The sequence below is a fragment of the Neolamprologus brichardi genome, chromosome 20, assembly GCF_056152115.1.
Source record: "Neolamprologus brichardi isolate AB-2024 chromosome 20, ASM5615211v1, whole genome shotgun sequence".
NCBI lineage: Eukaryota > Metazoa > Chordata > Actinopteri > Cichliformes > Cichlidae > Neolamprologus > Neolamprologus brichardi.
The window spans coordinates 15,167,976-15,194,728 of record NC_142123.1 but is presented as its reverse complement, the minus strand read 5'-3'; the positions used below and the strand labels follow the sequence as shown (position 1 = coordinate 15,194,728).

The following is a 26,753-nucleotide window of genomic DNA, read 5'->3' as shown; positions in this document are numbered from 1 at the left end:
CTTGCACTGAGCTGAAGCCCGACAAATGAAGTAGTGTTTCCCTTTAAAAAGATCAATCTGACGTAACGTGACGCAGATGCTTCCGTCCATATACCCTTGTGCCTCTCCTCCTCACGGGGCAGCCATCCAGTGCGTCTCCCTGCATCCCTCCTGACTCAGCCCCCTCTCTCCCTCCTCCCCACTCCTCCTCGGACGTGCCGCCGCTCCATCAGGCGGAGCTCTTGGTGGAAGAAATGAGGGACACAACAACAACCATGGCGATGGAACTGTGGACGGACTAACAGCGCTATACGGGAAGCCGGGCACAGGTAAGCGGGGCCGGGTCAAGCCCGTTTATGGAAATCATCGGTGCCATCCGTGGATGCTGCAGAGCTCTCTCAGTGCGGAGAATGAGTCTGCGTGTAGTGGACTGAGTGTCTCACAACAGCGGTTAGAAATAATAAGTGAATGGAGCCCCCGTGCAAGGAATTTGTGGAGAGTAAAGCTCTTGGTTGTCGGGTCAGGCTGTTTTCTGGCCTGTCTGTTTGTTTTGGTGCAGCTGATGGAGGCATGATGATGATGATGTTGATGCGCAGTGCGCTTCCTCCGGCAGATGTTTTCGCGTCTGGTCATCCTGCGCGTCCATGTTTGAACTCTCACGGGCCTTTGGGCGTCAGATATAGTACACACTGTCCACGCAGCGTCACAGCAGACAGTTTTTAAAACCCCTGGCTCCGCATGCACAAGCAGCTCACACTCAAAGTGAGTGTCATCCATGTTTGTAGGCGGCAGAGTCGTGACGGGTTGCCTGGCGCTGCAGTTTGACCTTGCAGCATTCCTGTTTTTCCACTAACGTAACGTCCTGCCTGACAGATGACAGAGCCAGAGCTCTTTTTTCATGTCCACATGGCTTTTACTCTGATCATATTACAGAACAGTCTAGTTTCCGTGAGCAAATTCATTTGCGCACAGTTTTCTTTTACGGGTTTTCTGTCTGTGATTTTAATAGAGTGGCAGAGAAGCGTAGTCAGTGAATGGATGGAGTTATGATCGACGATTCTGGCGCAAGGATCTCTCTGAATATTCTTGGCACAGAAAGCATATTGTGCATTTCTGTGCCAGTGATGGCTGAAAGAACACTTCCTCCACTTGTCATCATAAATGCTCAACGTTTTTTACAGTTAAGCAGGTACACACTGAGAAGTACATGTGTGCAAGCAAAGACTGTTAAATACATTTAGACATTAATGCACTATGAGACACTGAGCCCATTTTCTTTCATCTCTAGCAGCTTTTGCATTTTTGTGTTGCCATGTTGCATGTCTTGGTAGTGATTGTGTCTTTTAGATTTGAATTTTCTACTTTTGTGTATAACTGTTTTCAGTCTCTGTTTATAGGCTTTTGGTCTTTATATGTAAGAAATGTTATTTTTGTTGTTTTCTGTCTCTTTGCCTCTACTTTTGTTTAATTTGCATATTTGTGGAATGGTTTTGGGTGTTGTTTTATTGGATCTTTCATAGTTGTTTTGGGTCTCTGTAATTGTTTTGAATCATTTGTTGCCTTTTTGAGGAAATGTGTGTATTTGTGCACTTCATTTTAAAGCCATTCCATTTCCGTTGCCATTTTAAGTTTTATTTTCATGTTTAATTTGTTTGTTGTTGAGTCTCTTTTATCCTTTCATTTTGAATCTCTTTTTAGATACCCTTCAAAAAGGGGCTACCAGACCAAGGCACCCAAAGAGTCACAGGGGCTCCTGGGCATCTGAGCCTGTTCCTTTAGGACTGTTCAGTTCTCCAGCCACACTTATGAACCTTAATTAATTTATGAGGCCACATACGGTCAGTACGCTGTCTGAAACAGAAGTCCAATGCATTGCTGCAAGCTGTAAGACTGAGCTGTCCTTTGCAGCATTGCCATCTTGTCAGCAGCAGGCTCCTTCCTTCATCCTGTTCCTCAGCGCACCCAGCCAATAGCCACTCTCCTTCTGGTCACGTTCCAAACAAGTGGAGGACTGACCGTTGCCATGGTGACGTAGTCACCAGGCAAAAAAGTGTGCCATTTATCCAGATGCACTCATGGAGAGTAAATTTTAGGAACAACAAGCAGAATTATTGATCCTTCAAGTGTGGCACTGCTCTGGTGGTCTCTCAGTATATGAAATGCTCTTTGTTCTATTTGTTGTAGTGTCAATCAAACCTTCAAATCCATGAATGCTGAAAAGGAAGAAAGGGTATTCCCTTTTAGTATAGGTATAGCCCACATGTGCAGTAAAACATGTCACTTTGAATTCCAGTTGTTTGCACAATATTTCTACAGTAACTGGAGAAAACGTTTAGTGGCTATAAAGAAGAAAGAGCAGGGGAAATAGCAGTAAGCTTAATTTTACATAATACTAAGTTTAATTGTATAAGTGGCTCTTTAGACCTCAGTTACACACCTAGAGGCCTGCCTTCGGATCTCTAGAGAAGAATGTGTACTCCCTGAGCAGATAGTGATTTGTAGCTGAAGGTTGCTGGTAGTCTTTAGTAGCAGTTGTTAGGTGAACTTGGTCGGAAAGACAATACTGCACAAGCAACCTTCATATAATTGCTTTGGTTGCTAGATTGCTGCAGTCACCTGTTATTTGCATGGAAGATGATGACTCGCTTGCAGACAGGGGTGGCTGTAGCTCAGGAGGTAGAGTAGGTCATCTGCTCGTCGCAAGGTTGGTGGATCTATTCCTGGCTGTTACTGCTACAGTCATACTCCAGTACATCTGTTGGAGTATGAACTCTGGTACTTCCATCAGAGTGTGAGTGTTTTTAGGTAGAAAAACTGCATGTATAAATGGATGAATGAGGCAAGTTGTATAAAACACTTTGAGTGCTCAGGTAGACAATCAGCCCATTTACCAGATACTCGCTAAATAACCACCAAGCAGTAGTGAAACCTGAAAAAGTGCAGCACAAAGACACTGAGAATGTTTGCTTTAATGCAACATATGTCTTACTGCTGAAACCAACACATTTCCAAACACTGCAACTTTTACTATGAAGACGAACAGTCTCTCTTTGCATTCACACAAAATTCACCATCACAAGTGAGATTTCTTATGATCTCATGAAATCTTCCAAGTTGTTCTACTGAACACAGAAAAAAAAAAATAACGGAATAAAATAATGGTTTGGAACAGCCAAGTTCAAGTCCAAACCTTAAAGTTATGGAAGGAAACTTAGCAACATTAAATTATGTTATAAACTATGAAATGGACAAAAGATCCTCCAAAGTCGATGCAGGACTCATCAACAGTTGTTCAAAAGATTAGCTGCAGTTATTGCTGCACAATGAAGTCAAACCAGAGGCTAAAAGCAAAGGTTGTAAACAATTTCCTCTCATTTTTTCAGTTTATATGTTTGACGATCTTTTCTGTGTTCCATCTCTCGCCCTTTTGTGGCTATTCACAGTGAAGAATTGAGTACATACTCAGGAGATGGTGGAGACCAACACAGAGAAAAAAGAGAAAAAAAATACCACTTCAGATGATACACGCCTGAAATAGACAGGAGAGATAAGCGATGTGAATCGACAGTGAAAGAGATTCATGTAGGCAGTGCTGAGTTGTACACTGTAATGTGATTATTGATTTCCTGCTTTTATCAATGCTTTTTGGTTCACACACACTATTAGCACGATCATTTAGGCTGCAGCACTCTGGCGTGGTTTCATTTGCTGCTGCTTGGCTCACTAATGACAAACCTATGGTGTATTGGATATTTTGAGCATTTGACCTGATTAAGCTCAGACAGCCCCTTAGAAATCCAGAAGTGCTTTTTAACCAAAGCCAAATGAGGGCAAAAGTCCAATAAATGCCTGATGTAAGGAAACTATAAGAGCACCATTAACCCTGGTGAGCATAAAAGAAAAAACAGAGTCTAGTTATTATTGATTGATTATATTTGTTCAAGGATTAGAACATTATTATTTTTTCTTTGTTGTGTTAATTAGTAAGAGCACTGCTGTAGCAGCTTTATTGCTGTGCTCTGCTGGACCTTATTCTGCATGCACTGCGGCAATAGGGTGACTCTGCAGGACTGGCCTGATCTGCGTTTGCTGTTTTGACCTCCTTACTGAATGTGTGAATAAGTTTGTATATGCGCATGGCTCATGTTCATGGGGAAAGGCTTGTAAGAAAGAGGAGCTGGTTTTCACGTTGCCATCTGTTTTGAGAAACTGACATTGTGCAGCCTTTACTGCAGTGTGTATTTGCATCACTATCAGCTGCTGCTATAGAGACTCGCTGTGGGTAGGTTTGTACCACTTTTTATTGTGAAAGGGCAATAAAAATTGATTATTTTTAATTGCACCTCTCTGGAAAGTGCACGCCGCAACTTCCCTGTCGGCATCATATGTTTGGAATGCCACAAACATGACAACCAGCTGAGCCAAGCAGAGCTGGGCAGAGCATAAATTTGTATAAAACTTCCACAAAGAAATGCAGAGGATTAGTGACTTCTGTGATTGTTATGAGAAAAAGTCGCAAGTGTCTTGTTGTTTTTTCCTTTAGCTGCACTGTAAACTACAGAGACCAAACCTGATGACGGCTAACAAACAGAACAACCAGCAGATTATTAGTTATATCCAGTGTTTTATGTAGTGTTTACATGTAATTTGTCCTTTGTAGGAAAAATACAGGAAACCAGCACCTCTACCATCAACATCATAACCATGTTTTTTTTTCTTGCGTAAGACTGTTGGTATTTATAGCACTTATGGTGGAGGGTCATATTGTTATTTTTCCCCAGGTAGGATGCTACTAGAAGCTGCTGACTGTGCTGTATGTTAAGATAAAAGAATGAGTCATCATCCAGTGCGATAGAGACTGTTTACCTCGGAGAGCCGCAGTGTTGCATATCCAGTCTACAGATTTATTATTGAAATCAGATGAGGAGTTCACTGCTTGTGAATTTTTCGCCTTCAGTGTTTTGGGAATAGTGTAGCAAATAAGACATAATTAACCTTTGACCCCTAACACTCGGAATATATCTAATTCTGACACTGTGATGCCGGGGGTCCAGCAGCTGTGTTGGAGAACTTCCTGGTAACTAAATATATCCATACATTTCTAATACTTCAAATGGACACAGCGATAGTGTTTCATTCATTGTGATCTGCTTTATTTTGCCACCTTTTAATTACATTAAGGTATTATTCCATGAAGAATTGTCATCCATTGAAATGCTAAAGACTTTAATTTAAAATAATTACAGAAAGGATTGCTTGTGTATTAACATTCTCTCTTTTTGTGTGTAATAGCAACCCTGACCACAAGCTGAAACACATTAGTAAAGGACTGTGTTCTATATAATAACACTTGTTGCTGGAGTTTGACCTATATAAAAATATATCTTATATAAAGGATGGATGTCACCACTGTGACATCATCCATTGCTTAGCTTGGGCCCAGCTTCTTTTATACTGATAGGTCATCTTAAACTATACGCTGATTTATCCTGATTTGCACCATTAACTATGACTTTAGTTGTTACTGGAATCAACCAATGGGAGACAGAGGCCTTTTTTTATTAATAGACGTCTATGAAACAAAACTGCATTTTAAAACTAAAGGAGCCATTCCTTAGAAAGAATGCAGGTGTAAAGTTCTCCCAAATTGGGTTTCTGTTTAAAACCCAGGATGACATCTTTTATTTACAGTCTATGTTTGTCTTTTATTTGATCTTTCTCATTGATCATTGACCCCCTCAAGGGCGGGAGAATTGTTGAATTGTTACAGAACAACCACAGTTGCTTTGTAAGATCAACACTCAGCCCACAAGCACATCCAAACACACACCAGAGGTGTTGAATGGCTGTTTTGGAATAGCAGCAGTGACTCGGTGTTCAAGACCCTATGGCTATCAAGCAGTTTATGAACCTCTGGTTTCCAGCATTTTCCTGTTTATTAGATAGGCTTGCATTATGCATTCAGGAGGCTCTGGTAACTGGTGTGAGTCACACCTTCACACACACACACACACGCACACACGCACACACGCACACACAGCCTCCAGTTCCCCTATAGGGTCCAAGTCGTGAGTTATGTTACCACTGCAGTCTGCTCGATCTAGATGAAAGACTAAAGGAGGAGTTTAAATGCAGACTTGTGAGTCTGCATTCCTCTCACACATTATGCTGTGCATCCTGGAGTAAGTCAGATCTTTGTTACTGTTTAGTACTGCCTGTAAGTACTTTCACGTACTGACACTGCAGAACATTTGTTGCAGATGCTCTGAGATTCATCAAGGTCACATCATGGTTGGACAACAAGGACACGCTGTCTTTCATGAGAGACAATGCACTGTGTGTTCTGCTCCAGACACATGGGGGGGAGGGGAGAATAATCCTGAGTTTGTGAATGTGTGTGTATGTAATCATGCCATTCCATAGTCCTGTGTGTCCAGAATCATCCTTCTTTCAAACCTCCTTCCTTCCTTTCCTCAGTTATCGTTCTTCTCGCAACACGTGCTGTCTTCTCCTTTCATCTCATTGGCTCCTCTTTCCTCCTCTCATCCTCACGTTCTCTTGTCTCTTACCTCCTCTCTTTCCAGTTTTGTGTTTTCATGTCGTCAGCGCAGAAGCTGCTTGCCTGTTCAGCACACTCAGGCTGGGTAAGGTGTTGCATAACAGGCCTAACTTAATAAATCATCTGCATCGTGTGGTCTGGTGTGGTTTGATCTGTGGTGACAGCAACCAAAACAGGATGACATGCTGACTTGAAGTTAGATATAAGATAGTTAAGACAGCTAAGATTGGTAGATATGAATTGTAAGCTAAGTAAATTTTTGCTCTAAAAAGTCAAAAACAGTGAAGTTAAGAGAAAAGGTTTTAAATTGTCAAGGATCTTAGCCAAATGGTTTATTTTAATGTAGATTAAACACACTTCCATGCTGGTTTCACTTTTCAGATCTACAAGTCACATTCATTATCTAGAGGAGCTTCAGAGTCCAAACACAAAGAAGGTGTCTTACCAGCTAAATTTATCATTTATCTACAAAACTAATAATTAATATAAAAGGTCCAGAAAAAATGGTATCTACTAGCAGAATAAGTTCTATTGCTTATTTAAACTCAGCTAGTTGAATAAATATCTCTGTAAGCTGAAGCATTAACATTTCTCCTCACTGCGTCGAAGGAGACCAGAAAAACAATGCCATGGCATTTTTCTTCCAACACCAAACTGTACAGTTGGCACTCCGGCAGGTAATGTTCTCCTGACATTTGCCAAACCAGACTTGTCCATCATAGTGCCAGATAACAAAATATGATTCATCACACCACAGACCACAGTTCCACTGCTCCAGAGTCTAGTGGTGGTGTGCTTCACTCCGCTCCATCTGACATGGCATTGTGCTTGGCAATGTATGTTTACATGTTGCAGCTCAGCCATGAAAACCCATGCCATGAAGCTCCTGGAACATAGTTTTTGTGCTGATGTTGCTGCTAGGAGATTTAAACTACAAACTATAAAATTTGCATCTGTAATGTTAGATGGGCTGACACTTTGTGTCTATGTTGCCATGGTTCATAAATGCTTCCACTTTGCAATAATACTACCTACAGGTGGGATATCTAGGAGGAAGGAAATGCTGCAATTGTGGCATCTAATTACAGTATCACGCTTGAATTCAGTGAGCTCATTAGAACAACCGATTTTTCACAAATCTTTAAAAGGACATACTGTGTGGCTAGGTGTTTGATTTTATACACCAGAATATATTATACGCTTGAATTTAAAGATAACTGTGATCCAGTACTTTTGTCCCTATAGTTGATTTCCAGGTCACGTCACACCATCAGTACCCATCCATCCATTCTCTTCCACTTATCCTTTTCAGGGTCACGGGGGGGTGCTGGAGCCTATCTCAGAAGTCTTAGGGCGAGAGGCAGGGTACACCTTGAACAGGTCGTCAGTCTGTCACTGGGCTAACACACAGACACAGACAACGATTCACACTCACATGCCCTATGGGCAATTTAGAGTTTCCATTTAACCTATCCCTACTAACTACATGTCTTTGGACTGTGGGAGGAAGCCGGAGTACTACAGTAGATTCTCTATGGATACATTTTTCTGTGATGTGCTCCTGAGGCTGGCTCTCTGTCTGCTTTGTGTTTATACCAGGGGTCAGCAACCTTTCCACGCAAAAGAAAACACTGGGAGCCGCAAATACTTTTTGACATCTAAAATGAAGATAACACTGTATATATTGTTTTTACAATAGACCTTAGTGAACAACTAAGGTCTATTGCTTGTGAAATCCATGAAGTGCTACAGAGAAAATGACATTTTATTTATGTAATTAACACATTTTGAACTCTTAAAGAAATATAACAAAAGGAAAGACACCCAGCTGAACTAAAATGATCCATGTAGCAAACAAAAACTGCTGTGAGCCGCCACCCTTATATTGCCTTTGGGCTTTTGGAGCCTTGACCTGACTTTTAACAAAATAATTGGGATAAAAAGCACTATGCTGCTAAAAACAGAAAAATAGATTTTTGCAAAATTCCGCCTAAATATGTATTTTACCTGGTTAATGTGTGTGGCGGGGCGTGGTCTGCTGCGCTGCTGCAGGGGAGGCGGAGCAGCACCCGCAATCACACCTCGCCGCCTTAACGTCTGTGCGATCTATGCTGTTGTGTTGGTATGTGTCGGGCTGTGAGCTGAAGAGCTACAGCTGGCTGTATGTGTACAGCAACCGTGTGTGAAAAGTGGTCAATAAAGAAATGCTGAAAAGCGTGTTCATGCGAACATCGTCAGGTCTCCCGTGGTATGCTTACAATGGAACTTCTGCTCCTGAACCTCTGCGCACAGCGTCTGCAAATCGGGGCTGTACGAAGTCACTTCATCTTTATGCAGGACTGTAAGCTGTCATCTGTGAGGCGTGAGCGGTGTTTGTTTTTAACATAGTTCACAGTGGAGAATAGCTGCTGACATAATGTGGATCCGAAGATCCATAATTGGCCTATCTGGGGTTGAAAGTCTCGATAAATGCACGCCATTTCGGCGGGTACACCGGCTTCCGCGAGTGTGACGCTTATTTTGAACGATAAAAAAATAATAGAATATAATTTTATATTTCAATATCACAATAATCTTCCAATTTAGAACTACAAGTTAAAAAAGAACATAAATAAACATAAATAAAATACACTTCAGTTAAATACTTAAAAAAACAAATTTATTTTCCCAAACCACGCGGAGCCGCACTATAAGGACTAAAGAGCCGCATGCGGCTCCAGAGCCACATGTTGCCGACCTCTGGTTTATACAAAAACACTATCATAAGGATCTTGTGTATGTTTTCATTAGTATAGAGATTTGTGCCACTGCGCGGGTCTGTGGTTTAGATTGCTCACTGCTAACTATGCAACAATACATCTTAGACCAGCTTTAAAATCATGATAGAAAGCCGAGGAACAATAGAAGAGGATTTAAAGTTAGAGGTCAGATGTGGATGAGGTTCTACAGTAGGTAGATTAATAGTATTGACAGGATTTGACTGAATAACTTTCTTTCATTCAGCTGTCTTTGTTCGCTGACTTTAGAAGCAGAAGAGAATATGAGCGAGGCTTTTTGAGCCAGTCATGGTTGATAGGAAAACAACACAGCAGAGAAGTGTTAATGCAGGAAGCTGACTGACAGCAGGCGTCCTGCATTTCCACACATACAGAAACCTGCCTCTCAAGGGCCCACCAAATTGTTTGTGGTGTATTATTGATGAGAATAATCCTCCTCTTTCCCCCCTCTAAGTTCTTCTTTCATCCGCTTTTCTCTCTCTTAGCCTGTCTTTCTCTCTCACAATACAACTCAGCAGGATGTTATTTGTAAATATTTTTGGACGTACTTACACTACAGCTGTGGCAGAAACCTGCAACATGTATATATGTGTACATTTACAGATTTCTTCCTGCTAAAAGGGAGTTTTTTCTTCCCAGTGTTGCCAGGTGCTTCCTCATAGGGGACTGTAATATAAAGCGCCTTGAGGTGATTGTTGTTGTGATTTGGTGCTATGTAAATAAAGCCGAACTGAATCTGTCCAGATGCAGATGCAACTCTCACTTCTCTTTGCTCACCTCTACCACTGTTATTTGACCTGGAAACAGACAAAGAAGTGGTGATTGGCTAGTTGTACCACATGATTGGAATGTGATTTGTTGCTGAACGCTGATGTCCAGTCTGTGCAAGCTAAGTGTCAGCTTGTGTCAGTAGCACAAGGGAGCCTGATGAAGGCATCTATAGTGGTGCACATGGGCAGTCAGCAAAAATCACGCTTTATTTGAGTGTGTAACAGTCCTCTCTTTCTTTGTGTGACTCTGTGTTCACTCACTGCCCATGTCTGTTTTCTGTCAGGCTCCAGGCTCTCAGTATAGAGCTGAAAACTCAGAGAAAAGGTTAGAGCACAAGAAACCCGAGACGTTGCCTGGCTCCATGTCTGCCCCTGCTCCACCCAATCAGAGGTCTACATCGGTCTCTCGCCGGTAAGTAGAGTGAATACCTGTTTTGTGATACCAGTGCTCACCTGTGATAATTATGGGCTTTCTGTGCACTGCAAGGTAACCATGGTTGAAAAGTCTGCAGGGAATAAGTGTGTCATATTGTACTGTAGTGTCTCAGAGCCCTGAGAAATAAGTAGAGAAAAATTCATTTCAGTGATTCATCGTTTCTTAAATATTTTTTGTCTGTAAAATAAAAAAATAAGAAGCAAAAAATGAGATTCATCTGCTAAAAACCAGTAACTTCTTTTTATGGTACTCAATTCAACCACAAGCCTCATGATCTAAACAGAGTAAAAAGTATAAATACTAAACCATCCCTGAGTATTGTGTGGCTTGCAGGCAACATCCAGGCCCAGCCTGGTGAGGTGTGAGGTGTGCGTGAAGGTCAAACATAAAGAAGTACACATTTTGCAGTTTATCTAATTTCAGACACCAAACACTCTTCAATAAACTCCTCATCTCCTGTCTTTTGCAATTTTGTGAGAAATCATAATTCAGCTTTTATGCTTTTACTTTAAAGGCAGCTGCTTTTTTTTCACTACTTTAAAACCCTGTGTGTATGCAATTGAATCCAGCATCACTGTAAATGTTAGTGATAATAGTGTTGGTGCTTTTATTATGCCTGTTTCACCTTTTCATTGCCTAACTGTAACATCTACTCTTACCAGTAGCGGATAATAAAGAGATAAAATTAATATTGTGCTGAAATGAGTTCAGCTTATTGGTGCAGTCCTTGCTCTCCAGTTTTTTCATATAAAGCAAAGCTGTATTTCCTTTGCACAAGCTTTCAGAATTATCCAGAAAAGAAGCTTTTTGTTGGCGTCTGAGACTCCACACACTCCCTATCAAACTGTGATGGGAGACTTGGGCTTTATATCAATATATACTGATTCCCCTTAAACACAGAACCTGCGCTTACATTGTCGGCTCATTTTTATCCCACTAATTTGACTCTCCTGGTAGATTGCCCTGGTCATTACTGAAATGAACTGGCTTAGTCACCCACAGAACTTTCCACTCCCATCAGTGCATTTTTACAAGTGTGGCATTATGCTCAATTGCTCCGCAGTAAATGTTTTTGTGTAAATAAATAAATAAATTTGGAGTAAAAACAAGTGTCAAAGACTGGAAAAACTTTTTTCTTCTGTTTCACTAATGAAAAACAGATTAAGGGACAGATTATCCTGTCAAAACGCCATTTTGAATTGTTCCTAAATCGTCTTAAGTCAAAAAAGAAAGCTGGATTATCTGTATAAAGTGAATCACATGACCTCACTTGTCATTGATATCTTTGCTGGTTGGTTAAAAAGTTTCCAAAGAGTTTTAACTTAGGACCATCTTTGGGATCTACAAGTTGAGCATTGTTAGTTTAAAACTTTTAGTTTTTCTGTTATCAGAGACCATAGTCTTGGTCTCTGATAATATGTAGGAACCATCGTGAAATGGAAAGAGAAATAGAAACATGTTCTGTAGCACGATGGATTGGCGAACATATGGTTCCCCAAAAACATGCAGCTTTCCAGCAGTGATAATAATATATACACATATAATAATAATAATAATATACACAGCTAGGACTACATCACAATACATACATCTCAAAATATCACCTTTTTATAATGTTCCTTTCTAATCTTGCTGTAGTATCCAAAATAAGGTCATGCTAAACAAAAAAACAACAAAAGCACATTTAAATCAACAGTTATTATCTCTACTACTCCCAGACAGAAACATTGCCGTATTCTGGCTCAGTTCTGAAGACAAACCATATGGTGCGATGACCTATGGGCATCTCAATCCTGGCTGCTTAATGTCAGCCATATGTGGGCAACAGATTAGCTAAATGTCAGCCACAAGTTAACCAAATAAACCATAAGTGGCCTTGTGCTGACTGAAACATATGGTTTACAAAAACATGTGTAGGACTACACCCTTCACCATGTAATGCATTTTTTTGTGTTGTGTTTATTTTAATACCTGCTTATTCAAGGCTTTTTTAAATGTTTCAATATGATGTATTAGTATTAGCATGGATTTGTGTTACAAATGGTGGGGCTGGTGGAGGTTTGCCCGGTGTCATTGGGGGGGGATTTCACATCCCCAACAGTATAATATTATGTGTAAGAGCAGCCTGTGTGTGTGTGTGTGTGTGTGTGTGTGCGTGTGTGTGTGCGTGTGTGTGTGTGTGTGTTTTCTCTTTAACAAATATTCATAGTCAATGTGGTGCCACTTTTTAATAAGTGAGAGAAAATAGGGTGTTTTAGACGCATGGGGTGTGCGCCTTTAAGACTGCAGTGGGAACTGCGACACTTGAGCTTTTTCCGACACGGTTAGCTTTCAGTATTTATGAAGGATTAAAAAAATATAAATGACAAGTTAAGGCAACATTTACTGTTACTGTTACAATTTGTAGCAGCAATAATTAAATGTTTACAAAATTACACCACCAAATGGCAAGCTGGCATTGCAGTTAGCACTGAAACTCAGTTATCAGTACTTTCAGTAAAGAATGTGTAAAGATCTTCTGAATAAACAGTTAATGAAACTGCTGATTGCAAACCAGGAAAAACTGGCATTTGTTACTTTGTATTGTAGCTTTATAATAAGTCAAATTGTAAAAGACCAACATATCATGTAAATATATCTGTCTTTATTTAAAAAGTGGCACCATGCTCAGTTTGTTTCTGTACTTCCTGTAAATAACTCGTCTAAGACTTGTTGATGAATAAATGGACCTAAAATTGAGAACTAGAGTGCTATGAAAAGTATTTGCTGCCTTCTTTTTCTTTTTTTTTATTTACTACATTTACATGTTGAGATCATCACACATTCCACATTCATTGTGCCCTTTCCAAAAGAGGTAGCACTCTGGAATCCTGTCCCACAGTGTCCTTACAATGACAATAAATCTTACAAATTTTAATATTAGAAAGAGATAAATACAAAATGCAGTTTTTAGATAATGATTTCATTTATTAAAGGAAATAAGTTATTCAAACCTCCTTGGCCCTACACGGAAAAAGTAATTGTTCTCCCTAATTAAATGTATTGAATAGAATGGAACAGAATAGAATAGAATAGAATAGCTCTTTATTATTTACGAAATTGTTGTGATCAACCACATTGTTCACTTTCACTAGTCCATCCCTCAGCTTGTGTCCTGAACCTTATGCAGCACTAATCCAAAACAGTAAGTCCAACTATAATTTTGGAGTGTTCAAAGTAAATCTGGATCTAAATCCAGTTAAGATGTTTTGGCAAATATCTTAACCTCTTTTTTGAATTAAAACATTTCTGTAAAGAAAAGTGGGCCAAAATTCCTCCACGGCGATGTGAATGACTCAGTGCCAGTTATTGCAAACGCTTGATTGTAGTTCTTACTGCAGGGTAAGGGTAAGGGTGGCGTAACCCGTCATTATTGTTCCACCAAGGCCAGTTAGGTTTAGATAACTTTTTTCTTTTTATATGAACTCAGTCTGTTTGTCTAGGGGCAAATACTGTTTTCATAGCAGTGTTTGTTCTAAATGCTGTAAATAGCAACTGACTTGAACAGAGTTTATTGAGTATATTGATGTTCTCTCCTTTAGCCACTGGACTAACCTGGCCTGTTTACTGGACACAGGATGAAGGATAAGATGTATTTTATGTCTGTAGGGACCACTGTTGACTTTTGCACAACCATTAACTTGTTTCGGAATGTGAATGCTGATATAATATTGTAGGCATAATGTGTTGTTATATACTTAATGCATGAGTGATGGACATTGCTTTTCTTCTGTGGTCCAGTTTGACACTACCAGTACTTTAATACCACAGAAAGCCAATGTGTCGTTTCTTTCAGCTGATGTGTTAAATAGTCTTTGCTGTCATCTAGCTGTTGCTTGCTATGGTGTATGTGTTGGGTACAGACTGATAAATGGTCTCTTAAACTGGAGCCAAGCTGAATCTGTCTGGATGGTTTAATGTTTTTACAGGAAAAGTTGTGTAACTGCAGACGGATCAACGTGTAGTTGTGGTGTCCTCCTCTCTCTTATTTATTTTCCTCAGATTCAACCCTCTGAAGGTGCTGCAGCCCAAACGTCGCTTGCAGCAAATACTGGCGTCCTCGCCCGTGCCGGTACCCAAGCCGGTACCCAAGCCGGCGTCTGGGTCGGTGACTGCTGTGCCAGCCGCCACAGCACCAGTGGCCATTCCTGTGCCCGCGCCCCCTGCGTGAGACACACTTCAGTTACAGTCTGAGAGAGCATGCTCCATAGCTGTAGCTGTAGCTTTGGCATGCACTGTAGCCACTAAAACCAAAATTGGAAATTAAATGTTGGAAAAATAAACAACAGCACACAGGCAAGTTAAGGTTCTAACCTGTGAATAATGCAGTGAAATGTGGTCAGGTTAGGATTAATCTTTGCAGTCAGGTGTGTGGCTTCTCCTGTCAACATCACCTGTTGCAAAGCTGCACAGCTCACCTTTTAGGGAATTTCAATGTCAATGATCAGGCAAGCGGTTGGCACAAAGTAGATTTTTTATTTGAGTCTCCTGATGCTGTGAATCTACTTAATTTCTCTTTTATTTGGTAGTTTTCATGCTAAAAAATCATGTGTTTGTGATTTTAATAAAAAGTTGGAACAGAACAGATCCAGATCTACCGTAAACGGTGTCATAGGATCACAACTGCCAAAAGTAAAAGTCGATTTTTTATTTGACTGTTGTTTGCACTGAAGACTTTATCTAAGACGCAGTACTGAAACTCAGAAGTTGGGATAAATATTTATCCCCAGCATAGATAAGAATAATTTAGCAGACACAGACATGTATGTGCAGGTAAACTGAAGAGTTTACCATCAGTAGCTAGCTTGTTTAGTTAGCTAACATTACCTCTGGATACTAGATGGGTACTTGCATGCAATCAATGCTAAAAGACCTATTCTTGTTATACAGCGTAGAGCTAGTTGATGACTTATAAGGTATAGTCCTGTTATTCATTAAGATTTAGCTTTAAACTATGTAAAGCAACAAGAGACAAAAGGAGGTCTATGTATTGAATTTGCCAAAATCTGCTATATTTTCATTTACTTTAGATGATGTTTGCTACAAGAAAACCTGCACCATGCTACTGTTAACATAAAGGCTAAAGGTTTATGATTAGTTTAGTGCGGAATTAGCATAGTTCTTTATAGTGCATTAAATCTTAAAGCCAAGATTATCCTCCGTTGTGGACACAGACATGGACTGCTGGAGACCCATAGGCCAAGTAGTAGTGTGTACAAAAATCAGAATGGTAATGTGGCAAATGCTTAAACCAAATCAGAGGGTAGTGTCATTGTGGCTACTTTCAACACATGTATACAGTCTGTGGCCTGTAAGGAGCACAGAAAGTGGCAAGAACTGTGTGCGTGTTGTTGTGTCACATCACCTTCGAGTACAGAGTCTGTGATACTATCATGTACTTAAATGCAAGAATTGGTGCTAATCTTTCAAGGATTAGGTTTAGTGGCTACATGCACGGTAGAAATGGCACGTTTAATGTGCATACTGTGATCACTGGTTGACCGCAGCCACTCACTCAACAGCACTGTGTGAAACACTCATGTGCAGCAGCATTGCCTGTAATGCGAATGTGCTTTTGGTTTATCGAGATATTGTTTACTAAATCAGTTTCAGCCTCTTGAGCAAAGTTGCTTTCGTAAAGGAATATCTCTTCACTCCTCTCCACCCACTCATGCTAACACCTGACAACTGGGAAATGCTTGCCTCAAGCAGACAACACCCACACCCCAGACATTAGTTCCATCCCAGCAGATGGCTGGGATGAACTGTCACGCCCTAAACACTGTTGTACTGTGTATTTTATCCCTTTCCAGGCTCAGTGTTTCTGCTGCTTCTCTCTCCCCATTTCTGTGCTATTAAGTGTTGAGCTGTCAATATCTGGCTTCCTCCCTAATTATGTAACACAGGACACGGTGACTCAGTTCAGTAGCAAAATATACAGTAAAAAATGGAAACAACAGATGTGCGTTCAATAGTAGTTTAAATATAATGTATGTGCCTATTACAAACTGTCTCCAGCGGTTTATTACATAATCCAGGTGATTAAGGTTTTTGTTCTTCTTACTTGACCTCATGCGTAAAATTACTTTTTGGAACCTTTGCTGAGTAAAATTATTATTAATCTTTTACAGGGCACTCAAAATTCAAAATTTCATTTATAGTGTTGCAAGAGTTTTTTGTTTGTTTCTTCGTTTGGTCATTTGTTTGTGCACACATGTGCATGCATGATTTCATACACCACTAGTTGGACTTGGTGTATTGCTTAATTTTTTTTAAAAGTAAATTTAAAAACTTTACCATAGGTGCTTTGTGACAATAACAGGACAGTAATCAGCTTCTTCTCCGGTAACTTCCTCATTGTGTTGATGGACTTCAGCTCCATTGTCTTAGACGGCAGCAGACCATAGCAGTCCTTGTTCTGCTCTAGAGCCCTGGTGGAGTCAGCTTAGCAGCATTAGTTCCAAAAGTTTTTGAAGTTTTGATTAATGTGGCCCTCAAGCTCACAGCTGAACTCTGAGATGATTAAGACAGCCACGTACCAATATCTAATAATTCAGTCATCAGCTGTTTCTCTAGCAACTTCCTCAGTTAGTAAAATCCTGTGACAATTAAAAACAGTCAAACAGTTTTGACCTGCAATTGGCAACTGTGGTCTTCTGGGAGTTCAACATAGCAGCAATTGAACTAGTTCTCCACCAGCTGTGCATTTGGGTTTAGAGTGAACCTCCAGCTTGTTCCAGATCTACAAGATTAGCATTGTAAGCTGCAGTCCACGATGGTGGAGCTGGAGAAAGAAAAGCTAACAGAAGAAGAAGCTGAGGACCACCCGAACAGTGAGATGGTCACTTTGCCATCATGGAAACATGACATAGTTAACAACTGAACTTTCAAAATAGAGTGAAATGAACTCATGAGCAATTAAACAATTCAGCCAAATTGCAAAAACATTGTGCTTCATTAGTTTTTCTGTGTTGGTGAAATAAGTAAGATATGTATTTCTGGGAAACACTGACTGTCATACTTTGCTTTACACATAAAGTATGATATATACTAGGGGTGCAACGATACACAAAATTCACGGTTCGGTTCGGTTCGATACTTTGGTGTCACGGTTCGATATTTTTTCGATACAAAAAAAATGTTGATGCCTTTTTATTAATTTGTCATTTATTAAATTTTCACGGCACATTCTGCACCACCTCTCTGTGCGTTCATCATTTGTTTGAAGCCAGCTCACCTCCTGCAACCACTTTTCCGAGAATACGCGCTTCTTTTGTGGTTCGGACTCCTGACATTTCTTTGGAGGTGGAGGAACACCAAAGTAATTGCTTAAAGGAGCTTCTTCGACATCTTTAAGAGTTCTAAACAAATGTCTGTCCTCCTCCTGAAAATCTTATGTACGCAAACACGCGTTGCAACTTCTTATCTTGTGCGCGTTTTTTATTTTGACAGCGAATGCACACCCGCGGACCACTTATGTGCAGCCCTGGTTATTTAGCTCATCATATTGCAGCCACAGAAATTCTTTTGTCCATGAAACCATAAAGCTGCACTTTCTTTTTGCCTTATAGTCTGATTTGTCATAACTTTTCCGTTTTGTGGTAAGCTTTTCTTTGGCTGTCACTTCTTCACCCTGACCTGTCTTATTTGGCTCAGCAGAACTAAAATATATATCCTGCTGCTTTTACACACGCACTCACATAAGCTCAGCGATTCTCTGCGCGATCAACCTCTCACATGTTTAAGCTGCGGGAGATTTCACTTGTCATGTTTGCATAGTAAGCTAACGATTGATAAGACGATGTCAGAGGAATTGGTGCGCAAATTATCATCACTCACCAATCAGTGCTGTCGCTCTCTATACACAGTTCGCGCGATTGCAAAGTAAAAGCAAAAAACAAGCGCAAATTCAAACGCGATTTCAGTATGTCACATATTGACAGTAGCTCACCGATGCCAATGACATAATTACCCAGCTACATTTCCGAAAGAATGCAAAAGCATTGACATATATTTTTCCTTCCTACGATAGGCCGACGAGCAGAGCAGGGCAGCCCGACTGGAAAAATCGCTAGCCCCGGGACGTCGGGCTAGCGATTTTGCGAGCCCTGTATCTGATTGAGGAATCACTCATCTTTGGAAAACAGAGTTTATTACAGAGAAATGTCTCTTTCCAAAATAAAAGCTATACTATACGCTTCTTCTGGGCTATATTCTCAGCAGCATATTAAACATATCAGGTCCCCATAAGGAGAATCATGTGCTAACGGCTGTCTAAATGACTCGGGTAACGTTTGTATGCGTGCTTGTTGTTTTTGTCTGCTTCCACTTGTCTTTGCACTAGGATGCTATCGGGTAAATGTGCAGTCATATTCGTTGTGTTCCCACTAGTGCTGTCAGCCTTAATCTGAAATTAGGTTAACGCCACAACACAGCAAATCTCCGTTAACGAGCTACCGCGGATTGCCCTGTGTGTGGGGCTGGACAGCGTCAACACATTAACGAGCTAACTGCGCTAACACACTAGTTCCCACTCATGTAATTGAGCATTGCGTGGCACATCTGACATACTGTTTTACTTTAGTCCATGACACCCTTACCTTCAGGGTCATACGTCACATGAAGACCAAAATAGTTCCAGACGCCAGATCTGAATGAGGGTGGGGGAGGTTCAATTTGCCATGTTGCAACAAGCTTAACTTCTGTCTAGCTAGCTTGCCCTGCGCTCAGTGAATCTGTGTTCGACTACTCCGCCTAGGCTGCACTGTCGAGCGCAGATCCACTGAGCGCTCAACACAGACAGCACCGTCAGAAGGAAAGTTGATAAAATAAATTAAAAATGTTGTATTGTTCGATACATATGCGTACCGAACCGAAAGCACTGTATCGAACGGTTCAATATCGATACGAGTATCGTTGCACCCCTAATATATATATTTATATATATACATATATATGACATGAACAGCAAAAAGTTTAAAGACAGAGACGAGTTATATACAAGACTATGTGCATGTTTAGTGTGGAGTTTTCGTGTCCTGTGTCCAATACCATCATGGCTGTTCTGATTGACCCTGCTTGTCCTCCCCTCCCAGTGTGGTGTCCAGTGATTGGGCAACAGTTATGTCCTTGTTAAAGAACAACAGTAACTCAGTTGGTGAACATTCATTATAGACTTTAAAACCACACAGACACTGACAGAAGTTGTCAATCACAGATAACCCTTTTCTATCTACCACTGATATAATTAAACTGTACTAACAAACTGTGTCATGTTTTGCTGGATAGTAAAAATGCCTAGAGGTGAAAATATATATACACCACCAATTCTACTCTTTGATGTTATGTGGTTTTACTTGGTCTCTATAGTGGTTTTGCACAGGTGTCAGTTGTCTTAAAGTTAACTTTTTTTTTCATTTACTTGTTTAGCTAAGCTAGTTTGCACTTGTTATCAAAAGTGGGGGGAAATTTCTATAAGTTTGTTGATATTTTTGTGAAAGTGTGTTGCGAGTTAGAATGGGGCGTTTATGAATTATTGTTGTTGCCGCTGCTTCCATGTTGCTCTTAGAAGACCTAAAACATTTTATCACTTGTAAATTGTGTTTCAGGATGCAGTGTTAGTTTACATTCCAGTAAAAGCCTCATAGCAGTAAACTGCTCCTATTAGCGGTGCAGTACAGGAAGCCAAACAGAGGAGCCTCAACAGTGAAGCATGGCTTTTAGAAAGCAAGCTCTGCTGAGCCACTTCACTGTTTGAGTTCTTACACTTTAAAATTATGCTGAGATATGCTAAATGTCAACCAACCTTACCTCCCTTCAGTGTGCAGCAGGCACATTGCCACCCTCTGTGATTTAACACCCTCTTGTCTCTGGTCAGGTTTGACTACTGCAGGTTCATAGAGTTAGACTACGTGCCCATGGAGTCAAGCTGTATGGTGTCAATGCGCCCAACTAAAGGCTATGTATCGACCAAGTCACCGACAAAGGGATACGCTTCCACCAAGTCTCCGGATCGCCACGGTCGTTCAACAAACTCTCCCTCTACCCCTCGCTCCCGGTCTGTCCCGACTCACTCTTCTTTCCTCCCGATCAGTCTTGATCCTTTAAAGCATGGGAATGGCAAGATGTTTTGCACTGCTGTAAATGTTTTGTGACGCCACATTCTAGAAAACATCCTGTCTAGTCTGACTCTCTTCTTTTCTGTCTGATTGCTCTCTTTTAGTTCCCTTCTGGGGAAAACTTTCTTTTTTCATTTGAGTAACGCTAATTTGATGTCCTTTTCAGTTTCAGCATTGTTGTGAGTGCCAAGAGGAGTGTGTGTATTTGTTTCTCAGGCTGACATGCTGAAATATTGTACTCTGTGTATCTGTGTAAACCTGTGTTGTATAAGCATGGTGGTGGACCTGGATTGAAGTGTTTTCCATTCATTTCTGTTTGCACTGTGGATCTGTTTGTCATGGTTTAGCTTAGCAGCTCACTTAGTGTCTGGACTGTGGTTTCATGGTGTTGCCAGGAACACATTAACATGTCTCCTCATACTGTGTACCAGGCGCACTCCGGCTGCGGCCAGTAATAGAGATCCCTATGGAAACGCTTCTCTCAGCAGCAGCAACTCAGGCTCATGTAAAGGCAGTGAATGCAGCCCAACCAAAGGGTAAGAGGTGTAGCACATTTCTACTAGCTCTTGTACCAGCGTAGTCCCAATACTAGAGCTAAATATGTTTGCAATACGGGCCACCGATTCTGATTCTTCCTACTAACGTTTCCCCAAATTCCAACACTAACATTGCAAAATAATGACTTCTCTAACTTGTCAAATTGTGGGCTTGTTCTCTAACAGCAGTGCACCACAAACTCTGCACCACTACTGCATTGATGGAAAAGAGGTATAACGTTAATACCTTGGGATAGAAAATGAAACTCTTTGTGACTTTGTCAACTCAGTGAAAACAGAACTTAATATGATTTGCTGTCTTATTACCTCAATTGGCTATTTAATTAATATCCGTCATTTAAAAAAATGAAGAGATATGGCTGCCAATTCACATTTCTGGAATCATTTTTATTAACTATTTTCTGAATTTCAGCGATGATATGACACAAGCAAAAATTATTTACTCCAGTTCGCTTTCCAAAAGTATGAAAGAGCACATTTGCAGTCTCTTCTTTTTTAAGTTTATGCTCATTGGTTGAATATGTGAATGAAAATATGGTGAGTGCTGTTAAAAAGGAAAAAAGCCCACATTACTGATAAAACAGCAGCTCTGAGCCCCAACCTACTATTTTGAAGATAAGCAAAAAGTTATTTGTGATATCATCACCGATGACTTAGACCTCAGAAGGTTAAGAGTGTTTGAAACTCTTAATTAAATAGTCATGTTAACTTTCCTTCCATCACTTCTTTCTTAACATCTCAAAAAATGGAAAACACCACTTATTCTTTTCATAAACTGAAGTCCTGTCTTTTTTAGACGCCATCAGAAGTACACGTCATGTACAGACAACCATGGCATTCGGCCTCCTCCACCAGAGCAGTACCTCACACCCCTTCAGCAGAAGGAGGTGTGTATCCGACACCTGCGGGCCAAGCTAAAAGAAACCATCAACACCCTGCAAGACAGGTGAGATACTGAGACAGGATGAGAGACTGGCAGGTCCTATAAAGCAAGGTTTTATGCTAGTTCTTCTTAGATCTTTTATATTGGTCTGTGCTTCTTATCGTCAAAGGTTCTAACCCTTTCTCTGTTGTCACCCTCTTAGGGACACGGAAATAGATGAGTTGAGAGGCCGGCTTTACAGAATGCAGGAGGACTGGGTTGAAGAAGAGTGCCACCGCGTAGAGGCTCAGCTGGCCCTGAAGGAGGCGCGTCAGGAAATCCAGCAGCTCAAACAGGCTGTGGATACTGTTCGTGCCAGACTGAGCGATGCCGGAGGCCTCAGTGGAGATGTAGGGGTCCAGAAGTACTTTCAGGATATCAACGCTCAGAACCACAAGCTGGAGAACCTTTTGCTGAGTATGGAGTTGGCCCAGGCTGGATTAGCAAAGGAGGCAGAGGCTATGCCAGGCTGTCGGACCCGCGTTGGGGGTTCAGCACCAGCATCTGTTTCAGGAGAAAGTCCTGGCGGAGTACCCAAACTTACTGTAGGAGGAAGAGGGTCTTGCTCTTGTGATGGCTCCCCAGCCCGGTCTTTAACTCGGAGTTCCACCTACACAAAGCTGAGTGATCAGGCACTGGCGGACCGCAATGACAACGGGTCAGACTTTCCTTGTCTCTCAGGCGACGGCACCCAGGACAGCGGCTTTGTGTGCTGTGGGGAGAGTAACATCCCCAGCCGGGCTGACCTTCTGCTGGAGGCCGCATTCCTTTCTGAGGAAACAGCATCTTTACTTAATTCCTACACGCAGACCTTCTCCCACTCTCTTCCCCATTCTCATCCCCACTCTCTGCCAAACTCACTGTCTCACACCTACTCACATACCTTACCTCATTCTTTCCCTCACAATTTGTCCCACTCTGTGCCGCATACTATGCCACACTCTTCTACGTATGAGAAGCTGTGCACAGGGGAGGGGCTGGCACCCTTTCGTTGTGGTCTGGGTGGAGTGAGCTGCATGAGCCACCCCTGCCTCTCCCACCACCATCTGTACCTGCACCCTTTAAGGGAGACTGGCATTCAGACAGAAAGCTGCCCCATCCCTACAACAGCAGGGTATCCCTCCGATCTGGACACCATCGCAGAGCAACGTACCTTCCGGTCCCAGGCCTGTAGCCCCACTTCAACCTGGATGTCTGATGAAGGGGACGACGAGTTGGACTCCATTACCACCACAACTTCAGTAACCACAGCAACAGTCATGAGTACAGCAACAGAGCCAATCCCCAAAACCCCAGTGGTCCCATCTTTACCACGGTCCGCCACTGTTGCGTGTTCCATGGAAAGTCCTGTGCATAAAGAGAAAGAGCATGGGGAGGAGGAGGAAAAGCAGGAGAAAGAGGAAAAAGAGAAGGAAGATTTTGTGGCAGAAGAGCAGGTGGAGATAGTTATGATCAAACTGGCAGAAGAAAGGCAACAGACGCTGATTGGTTCAGTGGGAGAGAAGATAGGAGGGCAGGGTGCTGAAGAGAAGCCGGCTCAAGGAAAACTCTGTGATCTTGCTGAGATGCCAGCAACATGGCAGGGTGAGCTTAAGTTAAGAGGATGCTGTGGAGAAGGCAGGCAGGGTGGGACATCATTTGAAAACCTCGGAGTTGTGGACACGCAGCAAGAAAGCTGTCCTTTACAAGAATCAACCCAGGTAGAGACACCTCACCTGAGTCCGAGTCACCAGGGATCGTCTCCAGCTATAGAACTGCCTCACACAATCCAGCCAAGAAGGTCTACTTCCCATGAGGAGATAGGTGGTGTTACAGTGGTGGAGGTGCACAATGAGGACAATGATAACGGTGAAACAAAAGAGCACGGTGCCACAGGGGACACTGCAGATGAGAACGGAGAATCATCTAGTTCTGGGACGATTCAGAAAAGCTACTGGAGTCGTCACTTCCTAGTTGATCTGCTTGCGGTGGCCATTCCTGTGGTGCCGACGGTGGCGTGGCTCTGCCGCGGTCCAGTCCGGGAAGGACAGCCAATGTATCACATAGGATCACTGCTGAGAGGCTGTTGCACTGTGGCGTTGCACTCGCTGCGCAGGGGAGGCGGGCTGAGGCACTACCCCGCAGGCGGGGGAGACTTAGGGGGATCACAGATATAAGAGGAAAATCTGCTCAGCACCTCTGTGGCCCTTAACCACGACCTTTCCTGTATAGGTTTTCTCTTGGAAGATTCAAGTGCAAGAAGACGAGGACTTCCTGTCCTGCAGTTTCTGCCAAGAATAGGCAAGAGGGGTATAAGAAACAGGAAATGTGAAGCTCTTGGACTGGCAAGCTCTGCCTTGTTTTGGTTCTGCTCCGCAATGTCTGTCACCCAATGTTCCTCAGCCTTGCTACCGAGATGTCTGCCAGCTCTACTGGCTTGTGCAAAAGTAAATGAGCTGATTGAAATGAATGATGCCTGGATCTTTGATGCTGATTGTTTCTTTTGATCTTAAATGCAGGGAAAACTGTAAAAGATTCATTGACTACTCAACCTATGAATTCTAACACATTTGAATGGTTGTGTGTGTATATGTGGCATATATGTATAAGAGCTTGTATACATGTGTAGCCAAGTTACAAAAAGCTACAGCTTCACCAAGTCATTAAGCAATGGCTGAGGGGAAAATCCACTCTAAATCAGAATTTACATGTTTCTACAACTGCAGACGGTCTTCATTGATCTTCAAGACTGAAATCTCAGAGTGTGTCTGCCATCATGACGTAGACACAAAACTCAGGGATGTTCCGAGGGTAGAAACACACAAACCTATTAAATTTGCTTCAAATCATAAACACCCAGCTGTGGCCAGTTCAGTTGTGCTGCCAAGTTAAACTCTACTTACTTTTAATCGTATTAAGGTTTTAGTTCTCTCTCCTGGCCAAAGAAGCGTTTTGGTTGAACTCACCCCCCCCCCAAAGGAATGTTGTTTATCATTAAAATGACCTCTGCCAAAAATCCTATGTAGATGTTTATTAATCAAACACAGTAGGTTAATCTGAGGTGTGTATACATCAACTGCATAGAAGCTGATTTCTAATTTTATTTCATGCATTTCATGCATTTAGCAGTTTGGGGCATCTAAAAACAAAAACCATGATGTCATCACACTTAGGATGAGACTGTTTTTAAGATAAGATAAGATAGATCTTTATTGTCACTGTTACAAAAACAATGAAAGACAGTTTGGCATCTCTCCATTAGCAGCATGTAGATTTTTTTATATTAAAATTACTTTATAATAAAAGATAAGAGACAAATTCCCCACCTGTGGGACTAACAAAGGTTATCTTATCTAATCTTATACACAGATACATGCAGATGCCAGAGTCTTTTCAAGCTTTTCAGAAATGTGTAAATGTAGCATTTCCACTAAAAGCTTTTTTTTTTCCTGGAAATGATTGATTTAGGCCATAAAATTGCATATGTCGCCAATCATTCTCATCTACTTATAATATGCATAACCATCACTTGAAACAAAAAACAGGCTTTTTCCTTGTTGAATGAAGTCTTCATGTTGCGCCTTTTGTAGGCAGTTATTTAATCTAACCTGCCAATTAACCTGATAAAAGCAATTACCTTGTTTGATTTCTGCAATTTTTTTCTAAAGACTGCTTAAAAATTTCCCTCTACTCGACGTTGACGTTAGAATGTGCACTTTAATTTCTCTTAACCTCTGCATCCCCAGGGGGCCAGCCAGAATCTCATTAATAATGAAGGAGATGTTACTTATTATAGAAAGTCCATGGGTGATTTACCTATTGCCATGTTCGTTGTGTTTCTACCCTGAGAGCATTACGATTAGTTCTCATAAATAAATAAAGCTATTCAGATTTATTAAACTCAAACTAAGATCAATACCACACTTATAACTATACACTAAAAATGAAGCTCAGTTGAGAGCCAGCCTGAGTCTTTGCAAAGGTAAACTCAAAAGTTAAAAAGCAAAGTTCTCTAAATAAAATCTTAGATTTGTTTCTGTAATCCATTTGAGAGCTTTTGTTTTTTTTTGTTTTCATTTTATGTATCTATTTATTTATTGGGGCAGTCTACTTGTTTGGGAAGGTAATAATAATAACATGCACATTATATTTTAGGGTGGAATATTTTTCATACTCAGTCATATTGTCTCATATGGGCCTTATCTGCTTAAGCTTGTATTCAAAGCAAAGTTGCCAGAACCAATTCATTTGGTGAAAATAACAGACCTCAGTTTGTGTTACTTCAGTTTAAGTTTGTGTTACTTAAAGTCACCTGATTAAATCTAATTGAAATGCCATATCACGATCAAACACTTTGTTTGTAGATCCTCACCGGCTCACTTTGGTATCTTAGTGTAGCTCTGAATGGAATGAGTTGTGCTCAGTCTGTGATCTGTGCTGTATATTTCTGCTAAACTTAATGCTCTTGTGGTGTAGTTTTAACTGTCACTCTGGTAGTATGTATTCCAAGTCAACTGTACAAGAGCTAGTCAGTCACTGCTAATAACTCTGCTTAATTTGTCCAACAGATCATTCTGAAAGGCATTTACAGACATCGTGTGCTACATCTCAGTCGAC

The 26,753-nt window shown here is 41.2% G+C and overlaps 1 protein-coding gene across 2 annotated transcripts; it reads left to right on the top strand.

The window, feature by feature from the left end:
* Positions 1-101: 101 nt before the first annotated feature.
* On the top strand, positions 102-26,475 carry snphb (syntaphilin b). 2 transcript variants are annotated; one of them, XM_006804037.3, is made up of 7 exons: positions 102-308; positions 10,370-10,497; positions 14,563-14,727; positions 20,438-20,617; positions 21,110-21,214; positions 22,032-22,181; positions 22,321-26,475. In XM_006804037.3, the coding sequence occupies exons 2-7, from the start codon at positions 10,448-10,450 to the stop codon at positions 24,311-24,313; spliced, it is 2,643 nt and encodes an 880-aa protein (XP_006804100.1). In that variant the 5' UTR covers positions 102-308; positions 10,370-10,447; the 3' UTR covers positions 24,314-26,475. The 2 variants fall into 2 exon arrangements, with proteins under 2 accessions (XP_006804100.1, XP_006804101.1); XM_006804038.3 differs by lacking the exon at positions 14,563-14,727.
* Positions 26,476-26,753: the final 278 nt, after the last annotated feature.